Source organism: Phyllostomus discolor, chromosome 5, assembly GCF_004126475.2.
Source record: "Phyllostomus discolor isolate MPI-MPIP mPhyDis1 chromosome 5, mPhyDis1.pri.v3, whole genome shotgun sequence".
NCBI lineage: Eukaryota > Metazoa > Chordata > Mammalia > Chiroptera > Phyllostomidae > Phyllostomus > Phyllostomus discolor.
The window spans coordinates 13,120,559-13,138,161 of NC_040907.2; the positions used below are offsets into that span (position 1 = coordinate 13,120,559).

Here is a 17,603-nt window from a genome sequence, read left to right on the forward strand (position 1 = left end):
TCCCCTGTTATGGATCAGGAAACTGGAGTCCAGAGATGGGAGGGAACCTGCCCAGGAATACATGGCTAGGACATGCCAAGGCCAAGCCTTGAACCCAGGATTTGAGGACGATGCCAGCAGCATTCCTGAGCCTAAGTGCACCTGCCACCCTGCTTCACATGCGTTGCACGGCACCCCCGCACCAGCCCCACGATGCTGGTTGTGTTCTTATCCTCATTTTTCAGAGTAGGATAGTGAGGTTCAGAGAGGTACAGTGACTTTCCCAAGGTCACACAGCCCCATGGTGGTAGAGAAGGGATTCACACCCGGAACTATCCTCGGCTTCCCAGGAGCTGCCCTGCTGCCGATACGGCATGCTGCCCACCCCTGCCACACAGATGGCCCCACAGACCCCCACAGGCCCGCTGAAAATCCCAGCTCTGCCCCCCACCGGCTGTGTGACCTGGGCAAATCCTGAGCCCGCTGACGTGCAGCTTCCTGATGTGCAAGGTGGGACCCCCAGGGAGCCAGCAGCACCGCCGAGGGGATGAAAGCGCGTCACACTGGGCGGCGAGCTGGCCTGTGCCTGGTGCCCAGCAGGAACTGGACCGTACAGCTGTCACCACCAGCGGGGAACCGAGGGGCAGAGGGTAGGCACTCCCTCCTGCCTGCTTTGCTCTGCCACTGAATGGGGGTCGGGGGAGGGGTCCGAGGAGACGCAGACCCATCGCAGCCGCCCGGCTCCACCCACCTCTTCTCCTGCACCTCCTGTATGTTCTCGATGCCGATGGCGCTGCTGCGGCGTGAGCCGAACGGGCCTGACTTCTTCCTGGTGGGGCTCTTCCCGGGGACAATCAGTGACTGTGGGGAGAAGCCCCAACTCAGTGCCCACCTGCCCCGGAAGCCCTGGTGCCCCCCACATGCCACCCTGCACCCTGCTGCTCCAGGCCCTGAAGCAGAGGCAAAGAGCAAGAAAGAACAAGAGAAAATGTCCATCTCCAGAGAAAGCCCTCCCAGTTTACAGATCGCGAAACAGGCCCAGTAAGGGCAAGGGCCCCCCGAGGCCACCCAGCAGGGTTTGGCCCGTGGGGGCTGGCGGCCACTCTGGCTGGGATGGGAGAGGCCAAGTCCTCACAATGGCTGTCCCCTCTCCATCCCCCAGGGCTTCACAGGACCTGCAGCCCCGGGGGGCGGAGAGAGTGGGTAGTGACCCAAGCCCCTCCCCCAGGGCAGCCCCACCCCACCCCAGAGTCTCCAAATTGGCTGGGGGAGGTTCTGGGCCAGGGACTGGTGGTAATCCCCACCCCACCCCAAACAGGAGGTGGACCCCAGAAAGACACGGAAGGCAGGAACCCCCAGGCCAGTTCATGGGGGTGGGCAGGAGCCAGGGCAGAGGAGAGGGATGGAGCTCCATGCAGAACGGGCGATACTGGGGGACGTGTGGCTGGGCATAGGATCTTTGGGTACCAGACGGTGGCCGGGGTCCCAGGAGCAGGGCAGGGCCAGAAGCCCCTGGCAGGGGGCACTGGCTCTGGCATAGGTACCAGGCCCCAAAGCAGGTCCTGAGTGCCTTCAGAGCTGCCAGCACTCCGACCTGCGCGCCCTCGGGCCTGTCCCGGGGGGAGGGGGGCAACGTCCCCAATATGGCCTCCGTCCTGAGAGCGAGCAGAGAGCAGCGCGTGCAGGCAGCCTCCAGAGCCGGCGGCCCCGCGGGCGACAACCTCTTCCACGGTTCCTATGCCTATGGCACTGCCCCGGCGTCCGAATCTACTCGCACTTTTCCCAGGAATAAGCAATGACTGGCAAGCAGCAGAGGGCGGGGCAGAGAGAGACAGGCGGACACAGAGGGAGTCAGGGAGAGAGATGGCGGGAGGGGAGACACAGAGAGGTGAGAACACAGAAGAGAGCAGGGCAAGGGGTTGGGAGAGAGGAAGAGGAGGCCGGGGGAGGGGAGGGGAGAAGAGGTGGGAGGAGAGGGAGGAGAGAGGAAGGAGAGATGGACCAACAGATGGTGGTACAGAGATAGGGACACATGGGAGGAGCCCACAAGAGGGGCACAGATTGAAATGCAGACAGACAGGCAGACAGACAGACAGAGGGTCCCAGGGAGGAAACAGACAGACAGGGAAGGAGGGGAGAGGCAAAAAGGAAGCGGCAAGGGAGAGAATGTGGGAGGGAGGAGGAGCGGGAGCGAAAAGACAGGTGCCAGAGGCCAGAAGAAACACAGACACGTGAGGAGGAGGAGGAGGAGGAGGAGAGGCAAGGGGAAGGAAAAACAAGGAAAGAGGGGAGAGTGGAAGGAAAGGGAAGCACAAGGAAGACAGGGGAGAGTTGCGCAAAAACAAAAACAGAAATGGGTCTGGTTACTGCCACAGCGGGCGCTGCTGGCCGGGCCCTGACTCTGGGGCCCCTCTGCAGCCACCCACAGGAGGCTGGGCCACTCCGGCGAGGAAGGGAGTGGCTTATAAGTCTGCGTTGGGGGGAGGGTGGGCTTGCTTCTCCAATGACACTGGGCTTGGTGACTGCTGGACTGCGGAGGACCCACCTGGCTCCCTGGCCAGGCCAGGCCAGGTCATGGGGCGGGGGTTGGGGTGGGAGGTCCTTCTCACCACAAGTGACACAGCCTCACAGCACTGAGCGCAGAGCTTGGCATGCAGCAGTCAGCAAATGATTGATGGAGGGAGGGAGGGATGCACGGATGGGTGGATGAGTTAGAAGGATGGAAGGAGGTGGGGGGCAGAGCAGTGGGTGCAGTGCCAGGGGTGGCCACTGGGTAGCGGAAAGCAGCTAGGCCCACAGCTGGAGGCCTTACCCATCCCGTGTGCCCACCACACCCCCTGAGTAGGACTGAGGATTATTAGTAGCAGAATCCCAGAGCCTGGCAGACAGTAAGTAGTCACGCAGTAGGTGCTCACTCAGGAGATGCTCACACAGAAGCCCAATTCCTGACACACAGTAGGTAGCCATGGCCACACAGGCCCTGGCACACAAGAGGTGGCACACAGCAGCCACAGGCCAGGCACACGGAAGGAGGCGCTCGCAGAGTGAATGCTCGCACGACAGCTCGCCTCCTGGCACAGTGCGTATTCACTGCTATCCAGGCTCAGCACACGTTATGTGCTCATTCAGCAGTCCGTTTTCTGACACACAGAAGGTTCTCACACAACAGCCCAGGACCGGGCACACAGGACCCGACACACAGTAGGTGCTCACAGACACTTGGGGCCTGGCCCACAGTAGGTGCTCACAGAGCACAGGCCCACACGACCACCCAGGTCCCCATCAGCATCTCAGAGCCAGGCACACAGCAGGTGCTCACGAAGAAATCCAGGTCCTGACACACAGTGCATGCTCACAGCCTGACACACACAGTAGGTGCTCCCAGAAACTCAAGTAGGTGCTCACACAGTAGGTGCCCACACAGCAGCCCAATTCCCAGCACATGAAAGACAGTAGGTGCTCAATAAAAAATGTGACATAGAGGCTGCCGCAGAGCTGACCCAAGTCACACCTGAGTAAGGGGCCGGGAGGGAGGGCGGGCTGAGGAGCTGGGGAGGAGACTCCCAACACCACAGTCATGGCCGGGGCACTTGACCCCCGTGGAGAGCAGTGGCTGGACTGACTCTAGAGCCCAGGATGGCAGGACAAGGGGGGCAGGGGACAGCGGAAGGCCCCGGGGCAGGGCACTCACTATTCCAGCGGCCTTGGCCAGGTCCGGGTTGTTGGGCGCAAAGCTCCCGCTGTGGCTGGTGGACACGGTGTTGGGCTTCTTGTTGCTTAGCCCCATAGCGTCCATGGACTGGCTGCGGCTCCGGATGACCCGCTGTGAAGGGGGCAGTGGGGGTGGGGGAGGCACGGGTTTCATGAGCACCTGCCCCTCAGGGAAACCCGGGCATCCAGGCATCCAGTTCCTCCCTGCCAGTGCCACTCTGAGTGACCCCAGGAAGTCCCTTCGCATGAGGCCACACAAGAGTCAGGTCCACATGGTGCCAAGGGCAGTTTGGGCCTTGGCTCTGCCACCAACTCGCTGGGTGACCTTGGGCAAGCCACTCACTCCCCTGGGGCTGAGAGCCTCTCACGTGGCTGTGGTGAGGACTGCACAAAACACTGGGTCCCGGCCAAAGGCAGGCACAGAGAGACCTCCAGAAATCTTGGTTTCTTTGTTTCAGGAAGCCTTCCTAAAGCTTTTGTTGCCCTCTCCCTTGCGTTTTCCATCAGTCCATACCGAATGCTTTACTCTAGGCCCAGGCGACGCGCATGCGCCCTCTCACTCGACCCACCCCCGGGAGGAAGGCACGACGGCCACGCCCACATTACAGAGGCGGAGCTGGAGCAGACGCAAGTCTGGGATCCAGGTGTCAGACCCAAACCCTGACCTGTGAGCTCTGCTGCCTCTGGGAAACTCTCTGACCTAATCCAGGTGCACTGTCCGGCACCCACACGATGTGGGACCCCTGGGGCCCTCCCTCAGAGAAGACACCCCTTACCCGGGCCCACCCCACCCATCCCCGTCTCCGGGGGGCAGAGGCAGACTGCCTTCAGGCCTCTTTCTCAAAAAAAAAAAAAAAACAACGGTCCGCTTGCTTTAGCCCAGGGCAGACCGGGGCAGCTGAGCTAAGCCCCCCAGGTGATACCACGTCCCCAGCTGCAGGGCCTGCGTGGATGAGGGTGGGGCCTGGCTGGGCACCTGGGGGATGGGCAGTCCCCCTCCTGTAAGTGGAGGAGGTGGCAGCAAAGCGGCACCCCCTGGGGACCTGCAGTCCAGGGGAGCCCAGGCGCCATCTGAGGAGAGGAGCACTCCTTCCTCTGCCTCTCGCCGCGGACAACGGTTGCTGAGGTAGACCGACAGTCAGGGATTCGCATTTTGCTCTTTCAATTTCCGTTGCACTATTACAAGTGATTCTCAACAATTTCAGGAGGTACGCTGCCGCTGCCCTACCTGACTGTAAGGGAGCTAAGGCTCCGAGAAGGAGCAAGCTGGTGAGTGACAGCTGGAATGTGAACCCAGGGCGTCTGTGCTCTGTAACGCTAAGCTAAACCAGAGACGGCCAGAGTGGGTCATACGAGCGGAAGGTCTCATGAGCCAGGTCCCTCTCCTAGGGCCACTTGGTCCACACACCCCTCCGGGGCCTGTTTCTTTCCTTCAGTCAGGACAGAGGCCTCCTCCTCTCTTCTCACGTGCTGACCTAGGAGCCACCACCCTTGGCACCAGAGACACCTTGTTGCCACCCAGAGAGCTCCAACTCTCAGGGGAACTCCCAGGCAGCCTCCGCCCCCACTCCTAGGCCCCTCCTCCAACCTTTAGCTCCTCCCCAGAGCTCCACCTTAAACTCCCAACGGCAAGTTCTGCCCTCACAGAACCCACCAAGGCTAAGCCCACCCTACTAAAGCCTAAATCCACCGCGAGCCACACCCCTACCCAACTCCACCCCCAACAAGAGCCCTCCTCTAGCCACACCCCCATGCTTGTCCATAACCACACCCTAACCACGCCCCCACCGAACTCCACCCCCAACATGAGCCCGCCTCTAGCCACACCCCTACTTGCCCCTAGCCCCACCCTAACCACGCCCCCACCAACTCCACCCCCAACATGAGCCCGCCTCTAGCCACACCCCCATGCTTGTCCATAACCCCACCCAAACCACGCCCCCACCAACTCCACCCCCAACGTGAGTCTGCCTCTAGCCACACACCCATGCTTGTCCATAACCTCACTCTAGAATCCACCGCAGCCAGGACCCCGGCCCTCCGAGCCCAGGTACACCTAGCCCTTCACCTTGAAAGACTCGAAGAAGCCGCCGCCACTGCCGCCGTTCTCCATCTTGTCCTCGTCGCCGCCCAGGCCCATCATGGACTGGCTGTGGATGTGCAGTTCCTCATAGAGCGTCTCCAGGAGGGCAGCCCGTGTCCGTTCCTGCGGGCCAGGGCCAGGCCGGTCAGGAGAGGCCCCAGTGGTCAGCCCTTCATCCCACAGTTCGGATCCTGGTCACTTTCTCTGAGTGACTGGGGAGTGGGCCTGGGCCCCCCCACCGGCCCCCTAAAGCCTACCTCCGGCTTCCCTCAGGCCCCTCTAGATCTGACCCCCTCTCCCCACCTCCACTTTTCCCCTCCTCACGGAGTCCTCCGTGCCGGCCTGCCCACCAGCCCCTCCCGGGCGTTGCTCACACATCCCTAGAAATACCTTGCATCCTCTCCCTTGACCCTAGCCTCCTCATCCGTAAATCCGCATTCCCCTAGCAGCCCTCCCTAAGACCCAAGTCTGAACTTGGCTTTTCCTCCCTAAAGGGCAGGGCTAAAGTTCTAAATCGGGGAGCGGGGGAGGGGCTCAGCCCCAACAGCCCAGCCTCACCTCCAGTTTGGCAAACTTCTCGGCCTTGTAGCAGGCATATTCAGCATTGATCAGTTTTGTCAGCAAAAATTCCTGGAACTCGGGACCCTGGAAGCCCCGGGTATGGAGAAGAGAAGAAAGGGGGCGTCAGGCAAACACAGAGACAAGGGGCTGAGCCCCCGTGGGGTCATGGGGCTGGAGTCCCTGAGCCACACTCTGCTGAAGCCCAGATGTCACCCTCTTCACTCCCAGGGCCACCTCCTTGGGCCCCGAGCCCCAGCCCAGGCACCTGAGAGGGCCTGTGCCCTCTGTGACTGCCCGCCTGCCCGGCCCTCAGGGGAGCAAACCCACAGAGGTCGGGGGCTGGGTGGGGGCTCCTACTGCTTCTGCCTGTGGACTGAAGCCCAGGCTCTAAGTGTGCCTTCCTGAGAGGGGAGAGAGACATGTGCCCACCACCCCCATCCAAACATTTTAGAAGAAAGAGGATTCATTGTCAAAAAGATAACAGAAATGGGGAAAGGCCACAGAGGCTGCTAGGAAAAATGTAAACCAATGATATAGTTTGTTCTGTGACTTTGTAAACAAAGGCCAGTTTTTAGCAAGATGAACAGAAAAGCAGGTCTCAGGTGCACAGTCAGGGGAGCCCAGCTGCCCTGACACACAGTGGGGCTTCAGGACCTAGGATGATAGAGTGTGTGTCCCTCTCCCAGCCCCTACCCATGTGGTCCCACCCACGCCAGGGGCTGGGGGCCGCCTCTCACCTTCCTGAACACAGCAGGGTCCGGGAGTGGGGGCCCGAAGAAGGGCACATCATCTCTGGCCGTGACAGAGACCTGGAAGAGAGGGCACAGTGCCTGTGGAGTCCCCACACCAGCCAGACACCCCTCATTCACATCCCCACCCTGCCCCATGCTGGGCACAGGGCCTGGTCCTTGGCGGGGGAGGGTCAGTGACAGCTGAGAGACTAGACCCCATGATTTCAGCTCCTCCATCCTTGGCCCTGAACTTGAGTAGTGGGAAGGAGTGCAGAATCTCAGGAGTCATCTGGGATGGTCAAGGGGAGGAAGCTAACCTTCGGCTTTGAGGAGGAAAGTCTGGGGAACAGAGAGGGCAGGATGGGAATCTTCCACCATAGGAGCCAGAGCAGGGCTCAGAGCCCTCAGGACCGCCCCCTATCGGCAGCTGAGAGAACTGAGGATCGTGAAGGCTTCGCAGTGAATGAGGCGGTGCTGTGTCTGGGGTAGTGACCGATGCCCTGGGAGGCTCTGAGATCACCCACCTTGTAGAGGGGGCCATCGGGCCCCCCACCCTCGGCCTGCACCACCACGTAGGCATGCAGGAAGTTGGACGCAATCATGTCAGGTACAAAGGGCGTGTTCTCATCCTGGAAGACCACGGCGACGATGTCGTTTCCGATGTGCCGCTTTCGCTGCAACTGAGCACAGGGGCACACACAGGCCTCCACAACTGGCCAGAGAGGGGCCACGGGGCATGCGGGAAGGTACTTCGGGGGGCTGCGGGGGGGCGGGGGCTCGGGGGTAGGCAGAGGGCATGTTTAATGATTCACTGCCCCCCCCCCCCAGATGTGGTGAGAAACCTGTCTTAAAATTATTTTCATTTTTGCCCTGGCTGGTGTGGTTCAGTGGATTGAGTGCCAGCCTGGAAACCAAAAGGTCGCTGGTTCGATTCCCAGTCAGGGCACGTGCTTGGATTGTGGGCCAGGTCCCTAGTTGGGGGCGTAAGAGAAGCAACTGATTTCTCACACATCCATGTTTCTCTCCCCCCTTTTCCCTTCCCCTTCTCTAAAAATAAAGAAATAAAATCTTTAAAAACACTTTTTTCATTTTCTTGGAATTCTGTGACAGATGAGGAGACGAGGGCCAAGAGAGCAGTGGCTTGCAAGGCCCCACAGTGAGTTAGGGGACTCGAAGCCGTGGCTCCCGGTCCCTGGGCCCCACCTCTCAGCCCTTCTCCTAATTAAATACCCAAACTCGGTCCCTCTGGAACACACAAGTTCCACCCAGTTTAAATTCATGTTGCTAAAATGAACAGAAAATCTCATTTAAAAAATAAAATGACAGTCAAGAAATGAATGTTTCCATTTTTCTCACCTTACCGGTGTACCCCCCTGCGGCAGTGGTGGGGGTGGGGGTGGGGTGAGGAAGACAGTCCCGCAGGAAGCTTAGGGCGAGGTGGCGCATTTCCAGGCTCGGGCCCCCAGAACGAGCCCTAAACTTCCTCACCTCCCGGCCTTTGTAGCAGCCATTCTTTCCACCTGGAACCCTCCCCCCGCTTCTCCTGGCTCCTCTGCAGCCTAAAAGGCACTTTATCTTGAAAGCTTTTCCTGACTCCCACCTCTGCCAAGTCTAAGCCACCCCCCACGTGACCCCATAAAGCCCTTCACTCCCTTTAGAAAGACGAACTTGTATCTGCCAAGTTATCGCGATACCGTCTTTCAGCCACGGTATGTGCATCCCTCGTTCACACTCACCTGTGAGGGAGGTGCCGTCACTGGCCCCCTTTTACAGATGGGGAAACTGAGGCTTTCACAGCTTTGTGATATCTTGTCCTCCCTGCCCCAACTAGAGTCCACAAGCAGTGGGGACTGGATCACTTCCATCTGCTATATCCCAGGGCCCACTCAGCCTGACCTTGTGGACACGGAACAGACCAGCTGTGGGGGAACAGGAGGGCAGGTGGGAAACGGGGGGGTGGGTGCCCCGGCTACCTGCTGTGCGTCCCCTTCTGTGTAGGGCAGCTTGGTGGACACGTGAAACATGATCTCCTTGTTGCGGAAGTTGCAGTACACAGACTCGGTCCCCGTCTGCCCGTGGGTCACGTCCAGGCCTCCTCGGAACCTGCCCCAGTTCCCCGGGCCGCAGCTCAGTCTCCAGCCCCGGCCAGGCCTCCATGGGGCCGGGACGGGGGCTCCCTCCCTGCCCAAGGGCATGGGTCAGACTGTACTCTGCTTATCTCAACCATACGCTCACCCCTTAAAGTCCTGCAGTTTGACCTTCTGGCCAAGAAATTCAAGGAACTCCACAAAGGCAGGGCTTTCCTCGTTGGTGCTGAAGAGTTCCTCCTCCGAGGTCTGGGGACACACAGAGGGCAGAGGTCAGGGAGCTGGAGCTGCCCCTTCCCCGCACCCCAGAGAAGGCTGGAAGGGCGACCCCCCTGCAGCCCTGGGAAGCGGACACCCTGGGGAGGCGCTCTCCCTGGCAAAGGTCTGAGGTTCTGGGTACACGGCCGGGCGGGGGAGGGAGCAGGGAGGAGGAGGCGCGCACACCTGCCCGAGCTTCTGATAAATGACTCCAAACTTGAAGTTATTGCTGATGACGTGCTCATCAAAGGTGACGATGAGCCGGGAGGCCTGCGGGGAGGGGACCACGGGTGAAGCAGGCGGCTTTTTCAAGTCGTCGTTTATTGCTCTTGCTACGAGCCAAGCCCTGTGCCTGGCCTGCCACACGGGTCACCTCCTTCAACCCTCAGAGCAAGCCCAAAGGGGACACTTTCCTGCTGTTCCCATTTTACAGATGAAGGAACCAAGGTTCAGAGCTTAAGTACCTTGTCTAAGGTCCACAGCTTGCAAAGCGGAGTTGGGACTTGAACTCGGGTCTGTTGTTGGATTCCAAAGCTCAAGCTCATTGCTCCTGAGTTTTGCCTATGAGCCCCCATCCCTATTCCATTCTGTAACACCCAGCTCCCTCATATAACCCCCCTTGCCTTTCTAGAACAGGCCGAGACCCACCTACATGCTGTGGGACCTCCAGCTAGTCCCCGTATTTCCCCCAGGCCTCAGTTTCCTCTTCCGTAACTGAGAAATGGGATCTAATTTCTGAGACCCCCTTCTTCAGGGACCTTTCCTGGACCACGCCTCCCCTCCCTCAGGGGCCGCATCTTGTTCTAGAATTCAGCCGTAGCTACAAGGGTTTACGTGCCTTTCAAGGCCCACCTCTTTCGGGAAGCCCCCCTGGCTTGTTGAGGACGGAAGTCCCTACCCTTTCCCCACAGTGTCGGCGCCTGGAAGTGCGGCTGCTCTCCGCAGGCGGGATTTATGAAGGCGCTTGTGTTACTCTCGCTCTCACCGGGTCTCCCCTGGGTCACAGGGCAAGGCCTGTGAAGCTCCTGGCTCAGGGGCGCAGGCTGCCCTTGGCAGGGTCCCCAGATGACAGTGAGAGTTTCCAGAGGTAAGGCATGCACCCGAGACTGGCAACCCGGGGCTCGCACGCAGACCTTTATCGTCTGCTGTGCGTGTGCGTCCCTGGGTGAGACACAGAAGCCTCCGGGCCTCTGGTTCCTCCTCTGCAAACGGCGCACTCGGCAGGGTTAGCGTGAGGATTCAGGGAGAAACTAAGGACAAACACCCTGCACGTGGCCGGTGCCCATGAACACTCAGTCCCCTGGCCAGCCACCCGCCTGCAGCGAGTGGGCCCAGACTCAGCCTTACCTTGGGGTAGAGCACAGGGTAGAATCGGTCCACATTCACGTCTTCACACACCAGCTGCAGGACGAGAGAAGGGGACACCTAAAGGCCAGGCCGGCCAGCAGGAGGGGGTGGGGCCTCTGGGCCTCCCAGGCCAAGGTCGGGGGGACCCAGCGCAGACAGGAGAGGGAACAACCACGGCTGAGGCAGCGCCGTGGGCTCACGGGTGCTCAGAATGGCGTGCAGAGAACTGAGGTCCCGTTTCCGAAAGTGCTCTAAAACAGTGTCCAAGCACGCAGGCTGGGGACAGGGGCCCAGCACGTGGACATCATGGGAGCACGTGAGAGGCAGGACCTCAGTCATGGGGCTGCATGAGTGTGTGCCAAGGCCAAGCGGCAGCCCCCACGCTGTGGGCCCACCTGGGGTGACCAAAGGCAGCCCAGCATGCAGAACCAGGGGCCTCACCTTCGCCATCTGGACCACGTTGGGGAACTCGGTGAGGCAGGAGATGGGGATGACGTCATGGTACGTCCGGCATTTGGTCCTGGGAAGAGAAAGCCCACGATGAGGGGCTAGGCATTGGGAAAGGAGCCTGGAGCCCCTCCATGCAAAGGAAGACCCCAGGGAGGATGGGGGCCAGGCCCGCTCGGGCTCTAACATGCTGTGCAACAAAGGACATGCAGGCAAATCCTTGGCCCTCTCTGGACCTCAGGCAGAGGAGCAGGTAAAATGAGATGGGTTCTCCGATTCTAGGACCTCGGGGCCCCTCACCCCACCACCCTCACCTGAGCAGCAGCCGCAGGTGCTCCTGGTCTCCAATGACATCATACTTGAGTGAGAAGACAAGGTGGCCCAGGGCGGTGTCCAGTGAGTAGTAATTGAAATGCTCCTGTGGTGGGAGGTGGGGGCCGGGGCAGTGGGTGAGGCTGGGCCTGGGGTTTCCGGAAGCCAGACCAGCAGCCAAGGCACTCCTAGACGGGGTCCTTCGCCAAGCAGCAGGTGTCGTGGCGAAGAGCCGATTCTGCACCAGCTAGACCCGCGTTCCAATCCCTCTGCTACTTGCCGTCTGGGCAGCCTGAGAAGGTCACCTCCCCTCTCTGTGCCTCAGTTTCCCAGTCTAGTTTCCTGATAGGACGGAGGCCACCTACCTGTGGGATGGTGGCAGGGACCGACAGAGATGGATTGCCTGGCACAGAGCAGGTGTTCAATGAATGTTTATAGAAGCCCTGGCTGTCTGGGTTCTCACCAAAGTCAGGACCGCACTTGGATCCCCCTATCGGTGTCCCAGCCCTGCCCTTCTCGGGGCTGAGCACACAGTAGGGACTCACTAAACATATGTTGACTGACAGATTGCTCAACCTTCAGTCCCTGAAGCCAGGGCCCGTGAGAAACAGGAAGTGAAACACCTCATGAACACATCGGGCGGCTGACCGGGCAGGTTCCCACCCTCCTGCCTCACCGGAAGAAGCTGCAGGATGGGAAAAGTGGGAAAAAATACCCAGAGGGCACAAGGGGACGCTGCTACGGAGCCAGTACCCTCAGAGAGGAGTCCAAGGCTGGCGCCTCCGGGTGGGGAAGTCCCAAAGCCAAGGGCCAGGAGTGCTGGGAGACGACACCCCAGCCCGGCCCTGGGCTCCCCCGCCAGCCCCAGCCCCAGCCCCAGCCCCAGCCCTGGGAGTAGGGCTGGCTGCCCGGCCACACCCACCCCAGGAGTCATCCTGGAAGTCAGTCCTGTTTAAACAGGAACACCTGCGCTCCCAGGGCTGGAGGAGAAAGGGGCAGGGGCCAGGGTCCTGCCCCCCAAGTCCACAGCTCAGGGACAGTGTGAATGCACTTGAGGCAGAGGGTCCCCCTCAGCCCTGCCTGGGCACAGAGTGACTGATGGGAAACCCCAAACGCTTGGCACAGTCCGTGGAGAGGGAGTGGCAGGCGCTTGGCAAAGAGCGCTGTGCCGAGTCCTCAGGGTGGGGAGTTTCCCTAGACCCCGCGCCCAGGCCCAGGGAGCCCAAGAGACGCAGTGGGAGAATGCGCTCAGGGTCCCAAGGAGTCGATGCCCAGAGTCACCCTAACCTCCTTCCTCCGCCAGGACAGGCCCCAGTGTCCCCCCGCCCCAGCAGCCCCGCCTGGAGTCGGGAGATGGCCCTGGCTCTCTACTGGCCCCTGAGGTCCCCTTCTCTCTGTGTTGCTAACCTCACTCTGACCATCATGCCTCTTCCAACCCCTCAACCTACACCTCCTCAGACCCTTCCGTGCCCCAGGCACTTGTTCTGTGACTTGTCACTGCGTAGCAAACTGTCCTGAGTGTCAGCTCTATGCTAGGCCCACCCGGTCTCCCAGAGCACCACACCTGCCGGACCCAGCTGAGAGCCGCTGGACAGTGGGCGTCAGGGCGCGGGGCTCTCTCCGCCCGCAGGGCTCAGCCTGGAGGCGCAATGGCCTTCCCCGTACTGGGCTTGTCCCCAGGCCACGGTTTGTGGGTGCAGTCTCAGCCACAATGGACTCCACTTCTTCCCCCTCAACCTGAGCTCCAGTACCCCCCAGGGTCAGCCAGCGCCTCGGGCTCAGACTGAGGTCAGACAGCTCCTGACTCCCCAAGGAACCACCCCTCCTCCCAACACACACATGCACACATGTGCATGTGCACACCTAGCCACATGCCCCCTCCCACAGCATGTCTTTTAAAAATATATTTGACATATTATAACTGCATAAACTGAGGGTGTACAACATGTTGACACATTCATATATCGTAATAGGATTGCCGTTGTGAAGATTTTTATCACATCACATTATACATATCACAATGCTATTTATCATATTACATAATTACAGTACAATGCTGTTATCTGTCCCTACGGCGTGTCTCTGTGGAAGGTCAGCCAGAGCTAGGTCCAATTCTTAGCTCAGCAACTGTGTGACCTTGACTGAGTCATTTTACCTCTCTGAGCCTCAGTTTCCTCTTCTGAAAAACTAGGACACTTTCTAACCTCACAGATCAATCAAGATATAATAATAACAGCTAACACTTATTAAGTACTTACTATGTGCCAGGAATGGTTTCCTATGCTTTCATGTGCTTTTATTTTTAATTTTTATTTTAGAGAGAAAGAGGAAGGGAGAGAGAGAGAGAAACACCAATTTGTTGTTCCACTTATATATGCATTCATTGGTTGACTCTCATATGTGCCCTGACCAAGGACTGAACCCGCAACCTTGGTGCACCAGGATGTTGCTCTAAGCAACTGAGCTACCTGTCACGGTGCTTTACTGCACTTAATAATTATTATTTCATTTTTATAGAAGAGGAAACAGGCTCAGGGAGGTTAAATAACTGGCCTGAGATCACACCATTAATAAAGGGAAGAGCGAGATGCCCACCCAGGCCTGGAGACCCTGGAGCCCACGCTACGATTGGTCACGTCGGAGTAAACTGGACGCAGAGACAGCACCTGGCGTGGAACCTGGCACATACAGAGTCCTGGAGTGGGGACCTCCCCTCCAGCTCTACAGCCTTGCCCTGAATACCACTGGGTGACAAATCTCTGACAAGCTGAGACCTGGTAGGTTCCCGCTTTGGGGCTAGTGACGGGGCTGGTGATGGGGCGGGGGCTGCTTCAATCCAGGCCGCACCGTGGCATCGGGTGCCTTCCCACCCCACCTCGAGCGGCTGGAGGGCAGGGCCTGACTCTTCCGTGTTCGCTGCTGCACACAGTGGTGCTCATTATTCACTACCCTGACAGACTTATTCTGCACCGGACGCCATTCGAAACACTTTATAAACATCCTGTCGTTAAAGCTTTGGAGCGACCTTCCGAGGTGGGCATCATCCTCATCACCATTTTTACAGTGGAGGAAAAGGCACAGGGAGGCGAAGTTGCCTGCCCCACGTCCCCTGCCCCACGTCCCCTGCAGCAAGCGCAGAGCCAGGACTCAGACCCCGGGGGCGTCTCTGCTCTTGGCCACCGGGCCATGCGACTGCCTTCCGCAGTAACTGTTCGCTGCACGGACCAGTGAGTCCATCCTGCATGCTCCCCGAGACCCGGGGCTCTGCGACTGCCACCCAGCTCCAGCCCAAGGGCTCTCTCCCGCCCAGGCCCAGCCCCCCACACCAGTGGGTCACCCACCTTGCCGAGAAAGTGCTTCCGGTAGATGCGGGCTGTAGGGTTGCACTCCAGCTTCACCTTGGGGGTGGGTGACTGCAGCGGCTCTGCCTCCGGGATGCTGGTGATTTCGTGGTTGGTGCCTTCGATCCAGTAGCCCCCAAACTGGGGCAGCAGGATGAGGGGGAAGGGCCCTTCTCGGCCCAGGACCTGAAGGGGGACTCGGCTGAGAGCCACCCACACTACGCCCCACTGGGGGCCCCAGGACAATTCCCCAACTCGGACCGAAGGGGTGCCAGGGAAAACCCGGAGCCTACGTGGGTCCCGGACCACATGGAGCCCCAAGTCCCATTCTCAAAGGATGGGGCTGGGCCAGGCAGAGCTGACAGCATGACCCTGGCAGATGGGCCGAACCGTTTGGCTCAGAGGCCTTGGGTTCAAATGGGCTCTGAAGTCCTTGGCCGGTAAACTGAGTCTCCAGCCCCTCCCTGCGGTGGTTAGACTCCTGGCAGGAAGGAAGACTGGGGCACCCCGACCCCCTCTGCAATGCCGTCCGGGCTCAGGGTGAGGATGGGCTCCGGGAGCCCGGCGGTTACCTCGTGGACGCTTGGGTAGGGAATGTAGTCCTCCTCCGTCTGCAAAACACAAGCGGGGCAGGCCCAGCTGGGGTGGGGTCCGCACCCTTCACTCCCAGCCCCCCCCACCCCCCAGTGCTCCTTTGTTCGGCCAGCCACCAGGCTGGCAGTGTGCACGGGCCCTGTCCTCATCTCCCCGCCTCACGGCAGGGGCAGGGTTTGCTTTGGGGTGACCCCACGAGGCTGGGGTGAAGCAGGCTTCACTCACTGAGTGCAGGCAGCCTCTTCTGGGCCTCGTCCTACCGGGGGAGGGGGAAGCTCAGTGCCCCCCAAGAAGGAAGGAACCCTCAGACCAGCGGTTCTCAGGGCATCGGCGCAGCCTGGGAACGCTCACTGAACACAGATGTCCACTTCTGATGCCCTAGGCCGGGGTGGGCCCAAGGACTGACATCTCACCAGCCCCCAGGTGGTCGGTGCTGGCTGATGGAGCTGCTCTGAGGACCACACTTTGAAAACCTGTGCCCTGGACAAAGTGTCAGGCTTGCACCCCTGCACCCCCTTTAACCCTCACCCCTGCAGCCTGAGCCCACTCCCCAAGGTCCGGCTGCCAGTCTTCTTGGATGGTTGGGGTCCCCAGTCACCAGCCAGAGGATCAGATGCCTACCTGGTGGGGCGACCCAGTCACTGCCTCCCCACCACCCGCCTCACCCCTCTCCTCCCTCAAAATTTTGAGTCTAAAGGAGAGCTTCCTGGAATGTGTTTCAGTCCCCAGCGTCCTGTCAGTCTCCTGGGGGGGAGGGTGTGAGACACAACCAGGTCGCCCCTCCCCCTGCCCCCTCAGCCTTCCAGGCAGAGGCTACAGGGAGCAGAGAGCAAGCCTCCTGGGTCCTGGGTTTGAGTCTGCCTACAGCTGCTCATGGAAACTGGCTTCTGTGAAAGCAGTTTGCGCAGGCTGTCTTGCGAGGGATGGGGTTTCGACCCCGAGAGGGGGAAGCCTGGGGAGGCAGCGTGAGTTTGTGTGGTGGAGACAGGTGGGGAGGAGCTGGAATGAAGGCCCCGGGCCTATAGCGAGGAGGGGTCCTCCACATCTCGGGAACTAGAGGGCAGAGCGAGCTGCCCCAGCACCTGGCCCACAGTAGGACTACTTCATGAGAGTGGCTGGGTTCTCCTGGGCTGGCAGCTTGGGTGGGCAGCTGTGGCAGGACTCCCCAGGCCCCACCCCCACCTGAGGGAGGGAGCCTGCTCCCTCTTCCAACCCCGTCTAGGTCCCCCGAGCTCTTTGGAGAGGCTGTGGTTCAGACCTACTTTGAGGGGTGGTGGGAAGGAGCATCGCTGTTCATCCATCCTGCTTCCCTGCGAAGAGAGGGCAGCACTTCCGGTTACACCCCGCCCTCCCATTATACCCCTCCCACGCTTGCTGCAGAGCCCCCTCCCCTGGGCTCACAGCCCATCCCGTGTAGTAAAGGAAAGCCCACCGATGTGGGTGACTCCCAGGGCAGGGTGCTCAGTTACTCAGGCCTTTCTGCAGGGCTGGCTGTCCTGCTGGCAACCTGGGCTGTGGGAGACCTGCGGGGGGTGGGGGGACTGGGGGCTCTGTGCCGGAATGCCTGCCGCAGGGAGTGGGGGCAGGGGTGGCATGCACGTGCCTGTGTGTGAGTGGGGAGGAGGGGGGAGGCTATTGCATCTACACAGATACGTGTTGTTGAGAGAGAGAGAGGGAGGGAGATAGGGAGAGAGAGACCCGGAGAGGGAGAGAGGGGAGAGAGAGGGAGAGAGAGAGGAGGAGGGGAGAGATGGAGACAGAAGACTCAGTGAGAGAGGCTGAGAAACGGCGAGGGGCAGGAGAGAGGGTTCAGAGGGTGGACTGGACTGACACCAGGGAAAGCTCCTGTGGTTTTTTCAAGTCACCCCAGCCCCCTGCTGACCTCCCAATACACACCCATGCGGAAAAACAGACCAGGGCCTGGAAGCAGGGGCCAGGCAGAGGGGGCAGGGGCTGCCTGGCTCATCGACACCTCCCCCTACCTGCAGCACAGCCTCCGGCTGCCCTGTGCCCTGCATCTGTCCCCCCTCCCATTTTACATGGGGGTCCTGCAGAGTCTGGGATGCCTCTTGGGGAATGGAGAGTGATGTGTGTATGTGGGGGGAGACCTACATAGGGATGGGAGGTGGGGAGACACAGTGGGGCCTGGACC

The 17,603-nt window shown here is 60.2% G+C and overlaps 1 protein-coding gene across 15 annotated transcripts in view; it reads right to left on the bottom strand.

The window, feature by feature from the left end:
* The window catches only part of LOC114496104 (RAP1 GTPase activating protein), a 62,565-nt gene that overhangs the window by 4,886 nt on the left and 40,076 nt on the right, over positions 1-17,603 (bottom strand). For 10 of the 15 annotated variants that reach the window (XR_004903092.1, XR_004903091.1, XM_028511386.2 and 7 more), the window contains 16 exons: positions 16,714-16,761; positions 15,430-15,468; positions 14,858-15,043; positions 11,519-11,622; positions 11,199-11,277; positions 10,758-10,811; positions 9,597-9,680; positions 9,301-9,401; positions 9,039-9,168; positions 7,590-7,745; positions 7,072-7,143; positions 6,332-6,418; positions 5,759-5,896; positions 3,671-3,802; positions 1,701-1,778; positions 731-840 (listed from right to left, as the gene is read on the bottom strand). Coding sequence is in view for 12 of the 15 variants with exons in the window: in XM_028511386.2 (XP_028367187.1) it covers positions 731-840; positions 1,701-1,778; positions 3,671-3,802; positions 5,759-5,896; positions 6,332-6,418; positions 7,072-7,143; positions 7,590-7,745; positions 9,039-9,168; positions 9,301-9,401; positions 9,597-9,680; positions 10,758-10,811; positions 11,199-11,277; positions 11,519-11,622; positions 14,858-15,043; positions 15,430-15,468; positions 16,714-16,761 (1,598 nt within the window). In the remaining 3 variants the exon portion in view is untranslated. The remainder of the gene's footprint in view (positions 1-730; positions 841-1,700; positions 1,779-3,670; positions 3,803-5,758; positions 5,897-6,331; positions 6,419-7,071; positions 7,144-7,589; positions 7,746-9,038; positions 9,169-9,300; positions 9,402-9,596; positions 9,681-10,757; positions 10,812-11,198; positions 11,278-11,518; positions 11,623-14,857; positions 15,044-15,429; positions 15,469-16,713; positions 16,762-17,603) is intronic. The other 5 variants (XR_003684590.2, XM_028511392.2, XM_028511393.2 and 2 more) reach the window with 1 other exon arrangement.